General features: G+C 50.5%; 1 protein-coding gene across 1 annotated transcript in view; it reads right to left on the bottom strand.

Annotated features, from left to right (window-relative positions):
- The window catches only part of UBE2D1 (ubiquitin conjugating enzyme E2 D1), a 48,344-nt gene that overhangs the window by 12,972 nt on the left and 19,684 nt on the right, over positions 1-15,688 (bottom strand). The window contains exons 2-4 of the mRNA XM_075348714.1: positions 12,362-12,425; positions 12,231-12,262; positions 10,305-10,382 (exon numbers count right to left, since the gene is read on the bottom strand). Coding sequence (XP_075204829.1) covers positions 10,305-10,382; positions 12,231-12,262; positions 12,362-12,425 — 174 coding nt within the window. The remainder of the gene's footprint in view (positions 1-10,304; positions 10,383-12,230; positions 12,263-12,361; positions 12,426-15,688) is intronic.

Below are 15,688 nucleotides of genomic sequence, written 5' to 3'. Positions count from 1 at the left end.
AGGTAGGAGGGGACCTGGATTTGCCCAGGTTGATAACCCTACTTCGGCCATTTTCCAGTGTTCTTTCGCTGGGGGTCACGTGCAGGAAACATCTGTGGGAGCTCCTAGAAACCTGGTCTACAGCGCCCCCCTGTGGCCAGACGCACAAGGTAACTGATTGAATTGCATACCTGTTTGTAAACCATGCTTTATCTGTAACTGTACTCTGACATATGTATATTCTGTAGATTCCCTATTGTATATATTGTAGTTTCTAGTGTGCTTTAGGCTGATTAAATTATATAATTAATCTTGGGCTGTTCTGTTATCTCGATCTTGAATCCCACGTCTGTGTGTTCGGCTAATAGTTACCGTGAAGCGGTTGGTGGCAGCGAGTTTGTGCCAAGGATTATTGTGGGGAGGCCAGTGAGATTCGGGGAGGTTTTATATATTCCGCCCGCGGAGGTCGGGGGAATATATACCCTACTCTCACCGGGGACCCTTCAATAATCGGCATAAGTAGTATAGCGGCCTCCTTGCTTATTGTCGGGCAATTCCATAATTGGCCTGACTATAAGAGGGGCGCTAGAGAGCGCGTCACGTGCTCTGTCGGTCGGGAGGTATAAAGGAGGGGTGACCCCCACTTGTTACCCCCCGATTGTGACGTACTGGTAACCAGCGCGGGGGATTTCTGAGTGACCCCCCCGGTGGTTTGTGACATATTGGTGGCAAGCGGTGGGATCGAGATAATAGTGTGTGTGAGTGTGAGACCCATACTCCCAGACACTAAAGACTGCCTGCAGCAGCTGTGGCTGCTGGGGTCTTCAGACTAGCTCAACACTAGAGTGTCAGAGTGCAGATACTGTAAGGTGTGTGGAGGCATCAGGTGTCAGTTCTGTGTCAGTGACCAAAGTCTGCAAGAATGGCTGAGAGCACCAGGAGCAAAGCCAAAGGAATGGCCGATGCTCAGGCCAGAGACGATGAGGAGGTTGTCCACGAGCCCTCCAAGAGCCCGACGCCAGAGAACAGCTCTGCAGAGGACATCGCACAACCTGGCACTGCTGGACAAAATGAGGAGGAGCTCGCCCAGGGGTCCTCAACGAGCCAGATGCCAGCCCTCCGCTCTGCAATGGACAGTGAATCACCAGGCTCCGCAGCGGGCCGCAGATCACCACGTGCCATTCCACCGAGCCTGGGAGGCTCGGATAGCCTTCTTCAAATGGCTATGGCCCTTCTCCAGGCTGGAGACCAGGAGGGCTACAAGGAACTCCTCGCAGAGCGCAGGGCAGAGCGGCAGGCAGCGCGTGAAGAGCGCCAGGCAGAGCGTGAGGCTGCGGAGCGACGGCAACAGGCAGACCGTGACCACCAGCTGCAGTTAGCTCAGCTCCGGCCCTCATCAGCCACACGTGACCTTCAAGACACCAAACTTCCAAAGGTCCGTGTTGAGGACTTCCCAGTGCTGGAGAAGGATGGAGACTTGGACTCTTTCTTGACTGCTTTTGAACGGACTTGCTTGCAGCACCATCTGGACAAGGAGCAGTGGGCCAAATACCTGACCCCCCGTTTAAGGGGTAAGGCCCTGGATATCCTTGGGGACTTGCCTGCTGAGGCAGATCAGGGCTACGACACCATCAAGCGGGCCCTGATCCAACAGTACAACCTCACCCCAGAGTCCTACCGCAAGAAGTTCCGGAGCCTACAGAAGGGACCAAAGGACTCCTGGGCTGACCACAGGCGGGCACTTGCCCGAGCTGCCGACCACTGGACCCAAGGCCTGCAGCTTTCCACCGGACCGGAGATCCTGGACTTGTTCATCACGGAGCAACTCTTGTGGAACTGCCCTGAGGATCTCCGCCAGTTCATCCGAGACCAGAAGCCAAAGGGGTCCACGGCTACAGCTGCCCTGGCCGATGACTACACCAACAATCGGGCTCCTGAAGCCAGGAGAGCAGCCACCAGCAGCACCTGGAGAGGGGGTAAGATGAATTCTGCGACTGCCCCACCTGCCCCTAGACTGCAGGGGGTGTCCCCCTCAACTCCCCTCTCCAGGCCCGTGGCAGAACCAAGACGGTGCCACCAGTGCAACCTACCTGGACACTTCAAGGCCATGTGCCCTCAGCGTCCCAAGGCCCCGGCTCCGTCCCCGTCCCAAGGGCCGCCCAAGGTGTATTGTGTGGGTGGGGGTGGTGGTAGGTCCCTGGACAGCTTCCAACCTGTCACCGTCGGCCGGTCTGTGACCATAGGACTGCGAGACAGCGCCTCGGAGGTGACTCTGGTGCGGCCTGAGATGGTGTCCCCCCAAGACTTGATCCCTGGAAAAACCCTCGCTGTCTCCGGGATTGGAGGCACTGACCCGGCGCTGCCTGTTGCTGACATTTATGTGGACTGGGGCGCAGGGCGAGGGGTGAGGGAGGTGGGGGTAACTGATCGGATCCCTGCAAACGTGCTACTTGGGACAGATTTATCTATGAATGATGTAAGGGAGGAGGGAGTGAACTCTGATATTTCTGCTTGCATAGACACCATAGACACACACACAGCTGCAGCTGTGACAGGGGAGGGGGTCAGAGAAAGGTGTGACAATGCCTCTACAAGTAATCAGCCTGTGAGCTGGGATCTGTTGCCCTCTGCAGGGATAAGCAGAGAGCAGGGTGCTGCAGGGGGAGGACCAGTGTGTGGGGTGGGGGCTACCACAGCAAATGTGGGGTCCCCAGAGATTTCACAGCGGGGTTCTGTTGCTGCAGGAGGGGAACAGGCAGGTGAGATTGGGGCCGGTCCAGGAGCGGAAGTGCTCCCAGGTAAGATCTCGGTGCATGGTTCCCCCACAACCGGGGTGTCAGGAAGCCAGGTAGGTCTGCCTGAACCGGCGACTTGGTCAGGAACGGAGGAGGAGCAGGCACGACCCACGGTCGCAGCGGCTGTGGCCGCTGTCACCCGCAGTGGGAGTGCTGGAAGCCAAGGGGCCTCCCGGAGGTCCGATAGCTCTTCCCCTTCTGACCAAGTGGCAGCCGAGTCAGGTGGAGGCCAGGACACAGGTCCCGGGGTACTGACCGAAGATGTGACAGTCTCGTCGATTCTGGCCACATCTAGTCAGGGGTTTCAGGCAGCGTTAGAAGCTGACGACAGCCTGAAAGCTCTTAAGGAGCAGGCGGCCCAGCCTCCCTCGGACTCGGACCCGGAGCGAGTGGTCTGGGACCAAGGACGGCTGTACCGGGCCACGGTCCAGCAGGGTTCACCGGAGGCGTGGCCCAGGGACCGACAGCTGGTGGTACCCTATCCGTTCCGGACGGAGTTGTTGCGGATCGCACATGAGATTCCGATGGCCGGACACCTAGGGATCGCTAAGACCAAGGCCAGGTTAAACCAGCATTTCTACTGGCCAAAAATGGGGGCCGATGTGGCTGCCTACTGCCGTTCGTGTGAAACCTGTCAGAGAGTGGGGAAGGCGGGGCCACACCCCAAAGCCCCACTAGTATCTCTGCCAATCATCGATGAGCCTTTCAGGAGGGTGGCTGTGGATCTGGTCGGCCCGCTGGCCATCCCCAGCAGCTCCGGGAAACGCTTCATACTGACGGTAGTGGACTATGCCACTCGGTACCCAGAAGCAGTGGCCTTGTCGTCCATTCGGGCTGACAAGGTGGCCACCGCATTGCTGGAGATTTTCTCCCGAGTGGGTTTTCCCCAGGAAATGCTCACTGACCGGGGGACCCAATTCATGTCCCAGCTGATGGAGGCCCTCTGTAAGCAAGTCCAGGTGCGACATCTGGTGGCCAGCCCGTACCATCCACAGACTAATGGCCTGTGCGAGCGGTTCAATGGCACCTTAAAGCAGATGCTTAAGATGTTGGTCGACTCCCATGGGCGTGACTGGGAGCGGTATCTCCCACACCTGTTATTTGCTTACCGGGAGGTTCCACAGGCCTCAACAGGATTCTCACCGTTTGAGCTCCTGTACGGGCGACGTGTGCGGGGCCCCCTGGCTCTGGTGAAAGAGGCTTGGGAAGGGGATTTGGCCACCCCTGGAGTGTCGGTTATCGAGTATGTCATGCGCTTCCGGGACAAAATGCAGGCCTTGACGCAACTGGTACACGACAATATGGCTCAAGCCCAGGCCGATCAGAAGCGTTGGTACGACCAGAACGCTTGTGAGAGGACCTACCAAGTGGGTCAAAAGGTGTGGGTACTGGTCCCCGTACCACAGGACAAGCTTCAGGCAGCCTGGGAAGGCCCATACCTCGTGTACCAGCAGCTCAACCCTGTGACGCACCTGGTCACCCTGGACCCTGCCCGTGGAAGGCGGAAGCCCTTCCATGTGAACATGATGAAGGCACATCATGAGCGGGAGGCGTGTGCGCTCCCCGTGTGCAACCTGCCCGAGGAGGGAGAAGCGGAAACCCTCTTGGATATGCTAGCCCAGGTTAGGGCCGGCGGATCCATTGAGGATGTGGAGGTTGGCCACCAGCTCTTGGAGGACCAACGGTCCCAGCTGTGGGCCACCCTCCTCCCCTTCCGGGGGTTGTTTACCAACCAGCCCGGAAGGACTGACTTGGCTGTCCATCACGTGGACACTGGGGATCATCCCCCGATCCGGCGTTCAGCATATCGGGTCTCCCTGGAGGTGCAGCAACACATGCGCCAGGAGATTGACGAGATGATGAAGCTGGGGGTGATCCAGGCATCCAACAGCGCTTGGGCCTCGCCTGTAGTCCTCGTCCCTAAGAAGGACCGAACCACTCGGTTCTGCGTGGACTACAGGGGGCTCAATGCTGTCACGGTCGCCGATGCGTACCCAATGCCACGCATCGATGACCTGCTCGATCAGTTGGCCGGGGCTCAGTACCTGACCATCATGGACCTGAGCCGGGGATATTGGCAGATCCCCCTGACTGGCAAGGCCAGGGAACGCTCTGCCTTTATTACCCCATTTGGACTATACGAGTCCACGGTGATGCCATTCGGGATGAGGAATGCCCCTGCCACTTTCCAGCGGATGGTCAACACCCTGCTCAAGGGACTTGAAGGGTACGCGGCCGCGTACCTAGATGACATTGCCGTCTTCAGTCCCACCTGGGAGGACCACCTAGAGCATCTAGCACAGGTGCTCAGGCGGATCCACCGGGCAGGTTTGACCATCAAGCCGGGAAAGTGTCAGCTGGCCATGAGCGAGGTCCAGTACCTCGGTCACCGGGTAGGCGGGAGAACACTGAAGCCCGAGCCTGAGAAAGTGGAGGCCATCGCATCCTGGCCCACCCCCAGGACCAAGAAGCAGGTGATGTCCTTCTTGGGGACCGCTGGGTACTATAGGAGGTTTGTTCCATGCTATAGTAGCCTGGCAAAGCCCCTGACGGACCTCACCAAGAAGAAGCTGCCCTCTGCAGTCGATTGGACAATGGACTGCGAGACAGCCTTCCGGGCCCTAAAGGACGCCCTGTCCAGCCCGCCCGTGCTACAGGCAGCCGACTTCACGCGGCCGTTTGAGGTACAGACCGACGCCAGTGACTTCGGCCTCGGTGCGGTGCTCAGCCAGGTGGACTCTGCGAGCCAAGAGCACCCAGTCTTGTACCTGAGCAGGAAGCTGTTACCGAGGGAAGTGGCCTATTCCACAATGGAGAAGAAGGAGTGCCTGGCCATAGTGTGGGCCCTGCAGCGTCTGCAACCCTATCTATACGGGCGCCACTTCATCGTGGAGACGGACCACAACCCCCTCAGCTGGTTGCACACCGTCTCTGGGACGAATGGGCGACTGTTGCGATGGAGCCTTGCGCTCCAGCAATACAACTTCACCATTCGCCACAAAAGGGGCCGTGACCACGGTAACGCAGACGGGCTGTCCCGACAAGGAGAGGTCGCGGACGGGCGCACGGGGGAACACCGGAGTGTGCTGCCCCCTAGCGCCCTCAAAAGGGGGGAGGTGTGAGGTAAATCCGGAGATATGACGATAAATCATGATATTCAAGTTATGTCAGGAAGCCCTCTCCTGGTGTCACCCCCCCTTTCCTTCACACAACTTGTTTAGCAACCCATCCCATGGCCATCTCCTGTGATATGGAAATTAGGTGATGTGGGAACAAAGGACACAGGATGACTCCCTGCCGTCACCCTGTAACAAGAGTTGTATCTCATTATAAGGCTCTGGAACTAGCCAGACAGAACGACTCCAGTAAAAAATGGTTCATATCTCGCAAGCCATATTTCCGATAAATACGGCAACCATAAAAATGGTGTTTTCGCATGCGGACGATGCTGGCACACCCTTTTTTATGGGAGCGGGAGCTTGGGAAATACCCCAGGCGTGATATCAGCCAATGTGGAACTAGTAGACAAGTCATGAAACCTCTCATTCTGTAGCTAAATTCATAACTGTCACAATGAGAGCATTGGCGTCCGCCTACGACGCTCCCAGGCCAAGTTATGGCCATATTCCATGTTGTGGATTTTGTCCATAACTCCAGCCAGGGGTGGAGCAGTGCTCCCTCTGAGGTCACGAAGGTAGGAGGGGACCTGGATTTGCCCAGGTTGATAACCCTACTTCGGCCATTTTCCAGTGTTCTTTCGCTGGGGGTCACGTGCAGGAAACATCTGTGGGAGTTCCTAGAAACCTGGTCTACAGCGCCCCCCTGTGGCCAGACGCACAAGGTAACTGATTGAATTGCATACCTGTTTGTAAACCATGCTTTATCTGTAACTGTACTCTGACATATGTATATTCTGTAGATTCCCTATTGTATATATTGTAGTTTCTAGTGTGCTTTAGGCTGATTAAATTATATAATTAATCTTGGGCTGTTCTGTTATCTCGATCTTGAATCCCACGTCTGTGTGTTCGGCTAATAGTTACCGTGAAGCGGTTGGTGGCAGCGAGTTTGTGCCAAGGATTATTGTGGGGAGGCCAGTGAGATTCGGGGAGGTTTTATATATTCCGCCCGCGGAGGTCGGGGGAATATATACCCTACTCTCACCGGGGACCCTTCAATAATCGGCATAAGTAGTATAGCGGCCTCCTTGCTTATTGTCGGGCAATTCCATAATTGGCCTGACTATAAGAGGGGCGCTAGAGAGCGCATCACGTGCTCTGTCGGTCGGGAGGTATAAAGGAGGGGTGACCCCCACTTGTTACCCCCCGATTGTGACGTACTGGTAGCCAGCGCGGGGGATTTCTGAGTGACCCCCCCGGTGGTTTGTGACAGAATGCATGAGTGGATGTGTGCCTCCTTCCACACAAAGCATAAAACTGAGGAGCCCGTGATCCACGGGAGGGTGTATAGGCAGAGGGGAGGGGTTACACTTTTTAAAGTGTAATACTTTGTGTGGCCTCCGGAGGCAGAAGCTATACACCCAATTGTTTGGGTCTCCCAATGGAGCGACAAAGAAAACAAAAAAAAACAAAAAAAAAATAAAAAAAAAAACACGGACTTGTCTCCGTGCAGAATCACGGACACGCGTGTACGCTGCACAGAGACACGTTCAGTGAAAAATTACTGATGTGTGAGCAGACTCATTGATTATAATGGGTCAGCGTATGTCAGTGATTCTGGTACGTATAAAAAAAAAAAAAAAAAAAAAAAGCACAAATGTACCAGAATCACTGACGTGTGAAGGGGGCCTAAGGGTGAGTGCACACGATCTGTAGACAATAGTCCAAGACAAAGGGTCATAATTTCCGAGCTACAGCATGTCAATTACTGCTAGTGGAGAACATAGTGGTTTGTGCCCACGATCAGGGTTCTGGGTGCCATGGAATTTTGCTGCGTTCTCCCTTTGGATAACACTCAAGTCTCCGCAAGCATGAGTAAGGCTGGAATTACACTTGTGCGTGTAAAAATCGGTCCGAGTCTCATGCTAGAAAGTAGCATGAGCTCTGTTCATGTTATGAACAGTGTGCAATGCAACAGTAATGCGATCCTGTGAATTTTCAATTGATTGTAGTCCGTGTGCAATCCGTGTTTGATGTGTATGTTATCAGTTTTTATTCTCAGCAGCTATGTCATCTGTCATTCAGCTCTGCTATATGGCCGCTGACAGCAGACACAGACAGAGCCATGTAGCAGAGCTGAATGGCCGCTGACAGCAGACAGAGCAGCACAATCAGAATGAAGTCTGATGAACGTCACCTGACTTCATTGTCATCCCGCGGCTCTGTCTGTCATGGCCTGATTTTCGGTCACCGGTGAAGGTCTCACCGGTGACCGCAAATCCCCTGAGTGACTTAAGTGATCGGCGCCATTAGCGGTGCAGTCACTGAGGTTACCCGTGGCCACAACAGAAGTCCTCCCGTTGAGATCTGTGGCCGCAGGTAACCTGAGTGACAGCACAGCTGATAGCGCGACTCACTTCAGTCGCTGCGGGGAGCTCACAGAGCGGTCATGGTCTGTGACCGCTCTGTCAGCTTCTGATGTAGCAGAGCTGAAAGAGTCGTGGGACCTCTGTGGATTACGTCGGATCTGGAGGGGTATTTGGGGGTTGGAATAAAGTGGTGAAAGGGAATGGGTTTTTTTTGTCATTTATTTCAAATAAAGGATTTTTGGGTGCATGTCTTTATTTTCTTTAACTTACAGGTTAATCATGGAAGGTCTCGGGGAGACGCCTGGCATGAATAACGTAGGACATAGTGGCAGCTATGGGCTGCTGCCATTAACTCCTTATTACCCAGACTGCCACCGCACCAGGGCAATTCGGGATGAGCCGGGTACAGTCCCGGGACTGTCGCATCTAATAAATGCGGCAATGCCGGGTGGCTGCTGGCTGAAATTTTTAGGGTAGGTGGCTCCCTGACAATGCCAACCTCCAGCTGTATGGCTTTACCCTGGCTGGTATGAAAATTGGGGGAACAGCACGCCTTTTTTTAATTATTTAATTTACTGCACGATATAGACCCGCCCACCGGCGGATGTGATTGGTTGCAGAGAGACAGTCACTCAACGTGGGGACGTGTCTAACTGCAACCAATCATAGGTGCTGGTGGGCTGGGAAAGCAGTGAATACTAGATGGAATAATGAGCGTCCGGCTTTTTCAAAAGAGGGAAAGCCGCCGGAGCAGTGTGACAGCCGTACAGCGCTTTGCCGATGCTCGGTGAGTAAGAGAAGGGGGAGGGAGGGTTGGGGGAATAGGGATAGACAGACAAAGAGATAGAGACCGACGACAGATAGAAATTGACCGACATCGACAGACCTCAATCATTTCCAGTGTTTTCTGCAACATGCGATAAGTGTATTTAGAAAACCGCATGTCACTAGGATGGTGTGTGTGTGCAGTCCGTGTGACATCCGTTGTTTTCCACGCACCCATAGAGTTTAAATGGAGTGACTCGCACGTGAAACTCACCAAAACGCAGCATGCTGCGATTTTTTTTTCTCAGTCCGATTTGGACGGAGTAAAAAAAATAGCAGATGGGAGCTGCCTCATTGATCAACATGTGTCCGAGTGCAATGCGAGAATTTCTCGAATTGCACTCGTGCGAGTTAATCGCAAGTGAGAGGCCGGCCTTAGCTGGGAAAAACTCGCAATGTAACGAGTAACCCGAATGTGCGGAATTCCGGGTACTCGCTATATTGCGAGTTTTCCCCATTGACTTGCATTGCACACGCTATTCAGAATGAATACGTGAGTGTTAGACAGTACTCGTTATGAATATAGTGAGTACGAATAGTTAGGTAGTCGCTCAACTCTAATTAGAGTAGGACATAGAATTGATATCTGCCACCCACATTTGTCAGTCAGCAGTAGATGTGAGGTCGCTGCCACATTCACCTCTGGAAGTGAGTGGAGCCAAAATTACCCCTTTAATAAGAAATCCAGGAGATGTGGCATACTCTGCACAGAGGTTGTAATAACCTATTGATACAAGGACCAGCTCTGCCATTTGTTAGCAGACTTTAAGAAAACAGGTTATATTGGCAACTAAAATTGGTGGGCATCAATTCTCATGAATTGGTGCCCCAGCCACATCAGTAATCTGTGGCCGCTGGAGGAGAGTCATGAGAGCCATCTCTTCAGTGACCGCATCCGCGATTCTTCTTTTGACTAGCTGTCCTAGCTCGACGTCCTCATTGACACTTTGATCTACATGTGACGTCATGCCATTTTATCAAAAGACAAGCCACAAATGAGGCAGGTCTCATGGCTTGTGTGACCAGCAACCAGAAATTACAGTTGTGACCAATGGACTGGGTTGTGAAAAATTGATTAACACAAACTCTTGTGGCAACCCAGTGTAAAAGGGCCAAGGACCGTCCTGTATAGAATATTCTGTTTGTACAACCATATGTCACAACACACATTGTGGTGTTGAATACATGAATGCCCAATATACAATGTATACTCGTACCTTTGGTGGCTTGAACGGATAATCTGTAGGGAACTGGATTGTGAGATAGAAGACACCACCCTGATAAGGACTGTCAGACTGTGGGGGGGTGGGGGAGAAAAGAATTATTCACATATATTTCAGTCCAAGACACACAAGTTACAGTGGTATTTATAACAGACACCATGTATAGTGAAAAATTAAAAAAAATGTAAAAAAAAACAAAGTTATCAAATATTCCACCTTAAAGGGAACCAGTCAGGTGTAATATGCACCCAGAATCACGAGCAGTGCTGGGTGCATATTGCTAATCCCTGCCTAACTGTCCCTATATACACTAGCATAGATAAAATCTTTAGAAATACTTTTTTTAAAGATCTTTATCTTATGCGTGCATGGACTAGTCCCAAGAGTGTTATATCCCCCGACTAGTCCGTCCTCTTAGCATGTTTGCATGCCCACGGGGGTGTACTAACATTCTATTCAGCATCACCAGCGGTAACGCGTGTACTTGTGTTCGCTGTGACCGCTCTTCTGAATGCCCGACACTACCGGTCATGCGCAGCATGAAGCCGAGTGTAGGCGTCCCGGCTTCAGAGAGGTCTACTGCAAATGACTGGAAGTGCCCAGCATTCAGAAGAGCGGTCACAGCGACCACAGGTACGAGAGGCACCGCTGGTGATGCTGAGTAGAATAGCATGTTAGTATGTCCCAGTGGGCGTGCTGCCATGCTAAGAGCACGGACTAGTCGGGGGATATAACGCCATTGCGACTAGTTCCTATGCTCATTAGCATATCATATGGGATCTTTAGAAATACTTTTTCTAAGGGTACCTTCACACTTAGCGATGCAGCAGCGATCAGACCAGCGATCTGACCTGGTCAGGATCGCTGCTGCATCGCTACCTGGTCGCTGGTGAGCTGTCAAACAGGCAGATCTCACCAGCGACCAGTGAACAGCCCCCAGCCAGCAGCGACGTGCAAGCGACGCTACGCTTGCACGGAGCCGCCGTCTGGAAGCTGCGGAGACTGGTAACTAAGGTAAACATCGAGTATGGTTACCCGATGTTTACATTAGTTACCAGTGCACACCGCTTAGCTGTGTGTGCAGGGAGCAGGGAGCCGCGCACACTGAGTGCTGGCTCCTTGCTCTCCTAGCTACAGTACACATCGGGTTAATGAACCCGATGTGTAATGCAGCTACATGTGCAGAGAGCAGGGAGCCGCGCACACTGCTTAGTGCTGGCTCCTTGCTCTCCTAGCTGCTGTACACATCGGGTTAATTAACCCGATGTGTACAGCAGCTACATGTGCAGAGAGCCGGAGGCACAGGCAGCGTGAGAGCTGCAGAGGCTGGTAACTAAGGTAAATATCGGGTAACCACCTTGGTTACCCGATGTTTATCTTGGTTACAAGCTTACCTCAGCTGTCAGACGCCGGCTCCTGCTCTCTGCTCGCTTCATTTGTCGCTCTCTCGCTGTCACACACAGCGATCTGTGTGTCACAGCAGGAGAGCGGCTTTGAAGAAAACGAACCAGGGCTGTGTGTAACGAGCAGCGATCTCGCAGCAGGGGCCAGATCGCTGCTCAGTGTCACACACAGCGAGATCGCTAATGAGGTCACTGCTGCGTCACAAAAAGCGTGACTCAGCAGCGATCTCGGCAGCGAGCTCGCTGTGTGTGAAGCACCCCTAAGGATCCCTTTATCTATGCTAGTGTACACAGGGACAGTTAGCCAGGGATTACTAGTATGCACCCAGAACTCCAGAACTGCACTTTAAAAGCATTGCTCCTCGGGAAACAGATCAGGCCTCACACTGGCATCAAAATATGACAATACACAGACCACCTGTGTGGCCCACGCACCGCTATTTATCTCTATGTATAAGCTCTTATTCCAAAAAGCCAAAAAAAAAAGGAGATAATAGGTGAATGACAATATACTTACAGGTCCCATAATTGTTGCCTGCCAGTGAAACACTGCAAAAGAAAAAAAAAATAATAAAGTTATAAAAAAATTCCAGTATAACATTGAGAATAAGGTGATATTTTCTTCTAAGAAAGGGTTATTAAACTCACAGTCATCTCCGACAGGTCCTGCCGAGCACTGGGCCGGAGGGTCACGCTGCAAGTCGGTTAACTCCTAAATACAAATAAAGTGTCATCAAAACTACAGGAAAACTTAACAAGCCATTCGGCTATGTTCACACGCTGCAGCAAAAACTGCTCTCAGCACACAAGCAAAAAAAAATTTCCAAAAATCAAATTTTGCTGTGTTTTTGTTATTTTTCTACAATACATAATTAATAAAAGTTAGTTTTAATCACCACAAAAGCAGTAAAAAACGCAGCTGTTGGGCCTTTTTCACACATCCGTGAAAAAAAAAACAAAAAACAAAAAAAAACATTTTGCATGGACGTGTGACAGGTGCGCATGGCCCTCTGTGTGCCATGATTTTGGCACACGAATGTTCTCCATGTGGTATCAGGGATAACACACAGAGCAGGACCTTTCTGCTCACCTGTCTAGATCGCTGCTGTCCATAGTGCTGATGTCTTCCGCTCAGCGGTCTCCAGCCCTGCTGACTCCTCGCAGCTGCTGCTGCTTCCGGTCATCGATTCAGTGAATATTAATGAGCAGGGGTTGGAAGCAAGTGACAGCAGGGCCGAAGTCAGCAGTGCTGGAGAAGGAAAGTAGAAATTTATTTTAATTCACAGAAACGTGGTTTTCTCCAGTACGTGTCACACGGATCACATCAGTGTGAGGTCCGTGTGACACCAGTGCTGTCGGAGAAAAACGTACACGTCTACTTGTGGAGCACACTGTCCATGAGAAAACACGCACGTGTGTGCAGCCCCATTGATTTTAACGGGTCTATGTGTGCCCGTGTCTCCAGTGCACGAGAAAACATCATACGTACCGGAGACATGGATGTGTGAAGGGGGCCTTAAAATGGTGAAAAACAATGCTGGAAGAATTGACATTCTGCCATTGTTAACTCCTTGAGGAACACATCAGTTGACTAAAGAGTGGATTTACATACAAGGAAAAGGGAGCCATACAATCAGGAACACTAAGCACCATCAGATTGGGGGAATGACTTCAATAACACCTCAATAAGTGGTTTGCAAAATTAACTACTACTTGGCCAGGAGCATTTGTGGGTTATCTTACAGAAGCATATGAGCTACAGGTTATTTAAGAGTCAAATCCAAATGGAAGAAGATTTTCCCATGACTACAAGAGTTTGGGCCATTGTTGAATTTGTGATTTTTCTCTTTATTAAATATATTTTTATTTTTATTATCTTTACCATTGTGGGCAGAATTTAGGATTTCAGATTTTTTTTCTGCCGATTCATCAATTGTGATTTTAAAAAGTAGAAAAGGCATGTCAGTACCCCCAACCCCAGAATGACTGTTTGTACATCTGACTTTTGTACAAATGTTGCATCATCTTAGCAGAATGTAACTTTAAAATAAGTTAAACAAACAAAAACACTTATTTTCAGTTAAAAATCATGAACGTCATGCATCATTTTAAAGACAAAAAACAAAAAAAAACAAAACAAAACCCTGCAAATAATGAATCAAGGTTTGATGTACCAATTCATCAAAACTATCACAATTCTGAAGAAAAAGGTTTGTGAAGTTGCCACATTTTGGAGAAACTCGAGGCTGCGCTAAAAGTTAGTGACTTAATGATGTTCTTCTGTGGATTTCGACCGGAACCGACAAACTGGAGAAAACCGGGGTGTGGCTACTGCCAGCTGTAAAATTTAAATGACAAGCTGAGGCATACTTGCGCCAAAAACCTTACGGCCACAGGGTTTGGCAAATGCTGTGTGGAAAAAAAAACAAAAAAAAAAAAAAAACACGCACAGAGGCACGCTGCCTCGCCGATTCAATAGGAACCTTGCACTCCATCCCCCCCCCCCCCTCATCAGGACCGGCGTGAAGATCACCAGTCTTTATGAAATCAGGGATTGTGTCCAAAAGGCTTGTCAGACTCTACAAGAAACGGTCGTCACAGGGAATGAAGCGTTTCTAGATACAGTAAGGAGATTTATTGTGAAGTTTTCTTTAAGAAATAAAAATCTGCAAGATCTTTGAGGCTGCGGAGTTTTGTTTTTTTCTTTTCCAGCTCCGATAGTGTAATACATCTAAGAGAGGAAAATGTAACCAAACGACTCTGCGTGACATCTCACATCTCTACGCAGCGAGGTGGGAGAAAAAAAAGAAAAGCTATTAGCAGCCTCACACTTTACACCAGACATATGAAGCCGAAAATATATGCAGCGCAGAACTCCTCCAGATTGTAAAGATTCACATCAGGGAAAGGGAGAAACCAAAGGCGGCAATCTTCTCATAGAAGGCTTTATGAAAACAGCTCTACCTGGCACAGTGTTCCTTCAGGACTACAAAGAAACCATGTAATACTTCTTAAGGAAAGCCGGCGTTCAGACATTTAGAAGGGGAAATTCACACAAACACAGAAATAGCAGTATGGATTTCCCCTGGAACTGTTATGTGAGAAAGATATCTAAAAGGGATTGTCTCTTCTAGTGATCACCTATATATCTATAGAATAGGTGATATCCTGCTGAGCGGAGGAGGGGTGGGGGGGGGGTCTTACCTCTACTGATCAGCAGAATGGGGAATTTTTCTCATCCCTGACTTGGCACTTTAATCCCCTTGAATGGAGCTGTTCTGTCCATCATTGATGGGCTGCCGAGCAGAGAAGAGGGAAGGAGTGGAGCGGAAGCGGAACATGGGTCCTACTGCTTCAATTTGCAGAGTAGAAAAGTGCCCTGTTTGCGTGAGTGGGGGGGGTGTAATATGTATTTAACACAAACAATTTTTTAAGTAAATATTTCTACAGGTGATCTGAATTTCTCATCAATTGGTCAGTAACAACCCGTCCAATCCACACAGGAAAAGAATACAAACTATAAGTTATCATACACTAAGTGTAATAAATGCCACATGGAAAGGCTAAACTACTTACCGGTAATGGTATTTTCTAGAGCCCACGACAGCAACACATGGGAGGGATCCACCCCACACACATACACCGTCACCAAAAATGTTCCCATGAATTACACATCCAGAATAGGGTTGGTGCATAAACAAACCAGTGATAAGTGAAAGTAGAAGGGGGGGGGGAAATGGCATTACCGGTTCGACTTTTCCATTCAGAAACAGGAGTATATTAGCAGATTTTCCTAATTCCATTTTGGAAGGTCAACATATCAGGAACCTGTTCAATCTCTTTAAATTGATTGTATAATGAGGAAACCAGACTCATTCAGAACAAAGGGGAGATTCAAATTCCCTTCCTTCTTCCCCCAGTATCTGAGCACCTGCTCCCATATCAGATCCCAGACTTTAGGGCCACATCACACTA

The sequence above is a fragment of the Anomaloglossus baeobatrachus genome, chromosome 5 (genome assembly GCF_048569485.1).
Source record: "Anomaloglossus baeobatrachus isolate aAnoBae1 chromosome 5, aAnoBae1.hap1, whole genome shotgun sequence".
NCBI lineage: Eukaryota > Metazoa > Chordata > Amphibia > Anura > Aromobatidae > Anomaloglossus > Anomaloglossus baeobatrachus.
This window is presented reverse-complemented; position numbering and strand designations above follow the sequence as displayed.